This window comes from Dama dama, chromosome X, assembly GCF_033118175.1.
Source record: "Dama dama isolate Ldn47 chromosome X, ASM3311817v1, whole genome shotgun sequence".
In the NCBI taxonomy this organism is placed as follows: Eukaryota; Metazoa; Chordata; class Mammalia; order Artiodactyla; family Cervidae; genus Dama; species Dama dama.
Genome location: NC_083714.1, coordinates 96,250,472 through 96,255,699, shown reverse-complemented (window position 1 = coordinate 96,255,699; position 5,228 = coordinate 96,250,472). Strand labels below are relative to the sequence as shown.

At 46.1% G+C, this 5,228-nt stretch overlaps 1 protein-coding gene across 1 annotated transcript; it reads right to left on the bottom strand.

Annotated features, from left to right (window-relative positions):
• Positions 1-3,192: 3,192 nt before the first annotated feature.
• LOC133052769 (germ cell-less protein-like 1) lies at positions 3,193-4,698 on the bottom strand. Its single transcript, XM_061137619.1, has one exon. It carries the CDS (start codon positions 4,696-4,698, stop codon positions 3,193-3,195), a length of 1,506 nt encoding a protein of 501 aa, XP_060993602.1.
• Positions 4,699-5,228: the final 530 nt, after the last annotated feature.

Sequence of the window (5,228 nt, the reverse complement as noted above, 5' to 3'; positions counted from 1 at the left end):
GAGGGTTTGTCTACCGAACTGTAGTAACATTTCATTCCTGTCTCCTTAAGACAGGCAGAAGCAGAGATGGACTATCAAAACATGCAACAGAGCCAGATGCAGAAACAGCCAGAGACAAGACAGCCTGACACAAAAGCAGAGATAGCTGGTCAGGCAGGCTGAGAAAGCCCAACAGATGGACAGACTCAGATATTATACCTCCTCCCCCAATAGAGACAGGTAGAAAGGGATACACAGAAAGGGGCAGACAGAGACAGGTAGAAATAGATGGAGACAGAGACAGGGAGGCAGAGGAAGCCAGGCACAGACAGGGACAAAGAGACACACATTCAAACTAAGGCAAAGAATGATGGTTGCAGACAGAGACAGGGAGACAGGCAGAGGCTGATTGACACAGATAGAAAGACAGAGACAGACAGACTGAGAGACAGAGAAAGACAGAGGCACACTGAAAGACAACACACATATAGAGATAGTGATGGAGAGAGAGTCAGAGAGAAACAAGGTTGGGGCGGGGGTGGGGGGGCTGGGGAGAAAGACAGAGACAGATGGGACAGAAAGGGAAAGACAAAGACAGACAGATGGAGAAAGAGACACGGAGAGATACAGATACAGAAGCACTGGAGAAATACAGAGACAGAGACAGAAACATAGAGACCCAGACACAAACAGATTGTCAGAAACAGAGAGAAACAGAAAGATATGGACAGTAAGACAGAGACAGAGAGTGACAAAGAGGCAGTCAGAGACAGAGACTGAGGTAGACAAAGACAGAGGTAGATAGAAATTAGACAGGGATGCAGACAGACATAATAGAGAGAGATAGGGGATGACAGAGAGAGCGGCAGACATACAGAGAGGGAAAGACAGAGACAGGGATAAATCCTCATCATTGTCAAGGACCATGTGGTATCCCATAGGGGTACATCTCCTTTAGTGTGGCGTTTAGTTTGCTGTTATTTAGCTTGATGGTTTCCTGTAGCGTTACCATTTGTGCTGCCTCCCCATCTCCCCATGCCTTTACGAAGAGGCTAACAAAATGAGTGTCAATGTGGGAAACGCTTTCTTCCTCATCCTCAGCAGTCAAAAAGAAAAGAAAAAAAAAAGTGAAAAACTAGAGACAGGTATTGGATAAATTGCCCAAACTGGCAAATGGCAACAGTCAGGGTTTGTGAGAGTTTAAATGTTTAAGTGAGTGTATTTCAGCTGTCACTGTGCATTATTGAACATCTTTCTACTGTAAACAGCAACAAGCAATTTAAGGATTTAAAGCTCATTGGGTAGGAAAACAAAAGCAGATCTTTCAGTCAAGGTATATTTGTAGCTAAGTAGTCTCTGAATTTCCCAAGTGAGGATACCTCTGTTTAGATGAAATGGCATCTTGGCATTCAGCTCAAGAAAAAGTAATCTCAAATTGCTTAGAGAGTTTATATAAAGAAAGTGAAATTTTTTACTGAAAAAAAAAAAACTTTTTACCTTTCAACTGAATCATGACTTACTCTACTCCCCAGTTATTTAAAAAAATAAATAAAATGAAGTCTATTGTTTGTAGTTGGTTAGGTATACGGAATATAAGGGAACACGAGAAAGGGTAGGGGGATGCAAAACTAAGGGCAAACATCGAAGGATGCAACAGCAGCTTCCTGATTGAACCATTTCCTATAACTAACTGTCATGTAAATATTACTCTAATACTAGTATGTGGGTTTGGGATAATGAAGCCTTTCAAATCTCCTTAAAGAGTAAAAAAGAATGAATGAATGAAGTCAAAAGTAATTTGTTCACTGAATGACAACAGATAAAATCTAATTGGGAAGAGAAACAAACCACCGGTAAGGAAAATTCTGATTTCAACCAAGTAAAACATTAAATCTGGTGACTAATTTTTTTTGTTCATCTTCTATTAATTTATCACACTCTTTCCAAGCATGTATTTATTATTTGTATGGATTCTTAAATAGAGTTTTCCATTCTTTGACCTCAAAATAACATTTCATTGAGGGAGGGAATGGGATGGTGACAATTTGCAAGTTAACAGTAATCAGAAACCAACAAATTCAAATCGTGACTAGTGTGCTTCTCCTTTTGTGACAAAAACACTTTTTATCTTACCCTTTTGATTACTAGTGTGAACGTCTTGTCTTTTGATCCCACTTCCAGATGCCAAATAATTCCCATTATAATTCAAAAGCATTCCTTTCCAGAGGTTACCAGACCTGTTTTTAAGCAGGAAAGTCTTTCCAAGTACAATTCGAACGTTAAATGTTTCTGAAGGGCAAAGGCCATCAACGTGCATAAAGAGTGCTTTCTGGTGCATAAATAATTCATGACTGTATGCCACAGAAAAAACTCTATCTAGTACGGAGATGTCCTCATAGAATCAATCTGCTGTCTTCCACTCCATCCCCAATATAGGGCTGTATAAGATTTGAAATGTCTTTCTAGGGTTAAAATGCTAGGAAAGTCAAAATAAAGTCTAACTAACATCAAGATATGATATAAAGTCAACTAACCTGAGAATATTGAGGAACAACCAATAAAGAGAAGATCATCAGTGTAGCCTGGGTGTGTTCACATAGTGAGAGATCATGGAAACCAAGTACGACACTCAGTGGCAAGAAATGGGGCAAGGGAAGCAATCCAAAGGATGCTAGCGGTAGTGGTGGTAGATCCAAAGGATCTAGCATCCAAAGGATGCTAGTGGTAATGGTAGAGTGAGGCAGAGTGGCTCTAAACACACGAACTGAAAGAGAAACCAAACTGTTTCTTTAACATTCATTTAATCACACTAAAGGAAATGCATATTTTAAAAGAGTTTCACTAACAGTAGTAGAGTAGGTAGGTTCACAGGTTCTCTCTAAAGTCAACTGGTCTTTGACTTTGCAGAAATGATGGGAGGGGGCATTGATGGATCGTAAACCAGGAGGACAAGTTGCCACCTTAACAGCACAAATAAGTTATAAAGGTGTTGGGGGAGGGGGGCTTTAAAATTTCTCGTCTTCACAGGCTCAGGTAAACAATCTCAAATATCATGGGCTACATTTCAACAAAGACACTGACAGAACTGGGCCACCAGAGGTGGGCAAGTCCCGTTGGTCCCGCAGAAGGAGCTGGCATCTGGACAAAGCTGGTCGCCCCTGACCCCAGGAAAAAGAGCTGCTCACCTCTCTGAGATTTTGTTTTCAGGGGTCCTTACTCAGGAAAACGCCCCTCTCTGGGGAGGTACAGGAAATTACAGGTCACATATATGGGGAAAACCACATCTTCGTTCTCCAGATTCACTACCTCTAGCTCTTCATCCTTTCCCAGGGAAAGCACCTGGTATTCTGTCTCCCTCCGGAGAATGGCTCTTCCAGCCCTGTCCAAGGAGGCCAGGCGCAGGCGGAACGCGACCTTTCTCTGCCAGAGTAAGCTGACCCCAAGACCGCAAGGCTTGTTCAGCGCGCTGCGCTTGAAAATGATGCGCCGGTTGGCATAGCACACCACCAAGTCCCAGCCGAAGTTGAAGCCTGCCCACCGCCAGCTGCACTCCTCATCCCTGAAGAGCCGGCCCCCGCACCGCATGCTGGTCCTCTGGAGGTCGGACACGTAGACATCCGTGGGCCCGAGCTCTCTGGTCTGCTCAGCCCGGAGGAGGGCAAGCCACTGCTCTTTGTACACTGGGGTCAGCCACGTGGCAGGGATGAGCGCATCCTGGTCGATGGCGCGTGCTGATGGCAGGTCGCAGATTATGTAGGCAAGCCGCAGCTGCTGGAACACTGGCACGAAGGCTCTGCCCTGCTCGGTCTCCAGGAAAGGGGTGCCCTCTGACTCCTGCCTGGACCCAGCAAACCACGAGTCGGCGTCAGGCAGTAGGTCTCTGTGGGGGCCTCTCCATGTCGGCTGCAGCTGCAGGAACATCCACTTTTTCAGCGTGGTGTACACATCCATCTCTACCTCCATCACGAAGAGCTCTGAAGAGGCAATGACCTCTTTCATGAGATCCGGGCTAACTTCTCTCAATAACTCCTCACTATGCTGGGTCATCAGGTTGTCCAGCAGCCACTGAAGACACATGGCCCTGATGTTCTGGAGTCCGTAGCTCTCAGCAGAGTAGTAGTAGCTGCACACGGTCTGATCATTGACGGTGTCCTTCATGATCTCTCTGCACTGCTGAATCAGCGTGTCCAGCTGCAGCATGCTGGCTGCGGCCAGCATGGGGACCACTCGACCGGGTGGGATGAGCACAGAGTCTCGGTACAGGGAACCTAAAGCCTCGTGCAGTGCCTCACAATCAATGTTCTCGTCAGGCATCTGCAACTCTACAGTAGTCATGGTTGTCTCACGCCAAGCACCACTGAACATGCTAGCAAAGTATCCTGACTGGCACAAGTTGACCTTGTGCAGGTTCCACTCCTGCCCCAGGGCACGGATCTGCACGTCACTCCCTTCTCCTCTCAGAAAAAGTGTCTCATAAACGGACCCTAAACTGTCTTTTGCTCGCTTCCCGCGGGGCGCTTTTGTGAGCTGCCCTCCTGGGCCTGTCTTCCGCTTGTGGCCCCCTTGACTAGTGCTGGGTCTCGCCTCTTCACTCTCCTCCTCTTCCTCTATCGCTGCCACTGCTACCTCCTCAGCCTCCTCCTCCCCCTCAGGGGCACCTGGCTCCTCTGGGGCACGCCCCCCTCTGTTCCAGGGCATCCGACTACTTAGTGCTCCCATCGCTTTTACCTCAGGCGCGCAAACCGCAAGCTTCCTCACCAGACGTGGCTGCCTCTGGCACTAGCTCAGCCGAAGGGGCTGTTGGGTACGGTTGACGTTTATGTGACGTCATCACGGACGCCACGCAAAGCCACACCCACTAGGCTTTCCCCTACCCCTCCCACTCCCTATCACAGGATAAGTGCACTCTGTACCAGGAATTCCACTCTATCTTTCCCTCCCAGGATGATTTCTCTGGGACTCCCTTCAGAGGATAATGGTGGAACAGAGGACTTTGTGTATGAATTGTCCCCATTAATTTTAAGAACATAATTTCCTATTCCCCATTTGAAATAATTAGTGATCACTCCTTTTCTTGGATAATTACGTCTTGGTTCCAGCTCTGTCCTCTATGCACCTTAATTTCTGTAATTATTTTCTTAGGTTATCCCATCATTTGAGGCTGTGAAAACATTTTCTGTGATAAAAGTGGCAATGTTTGCCCAGTCTTTGCTTTTGTCTCTAACTTTTGTTATTAAATAGCATTTCCA

What these genes read in the sequence shown, in the direction of transcription:
- LOC133052769 (XM_061137619.1), bottom strand. Translation starts at nt 4,698, where the DNA reads ATGGGAGCACTAAGTAGTCGGATGCCCTGGAACAGAGGGGGGCGTGCC.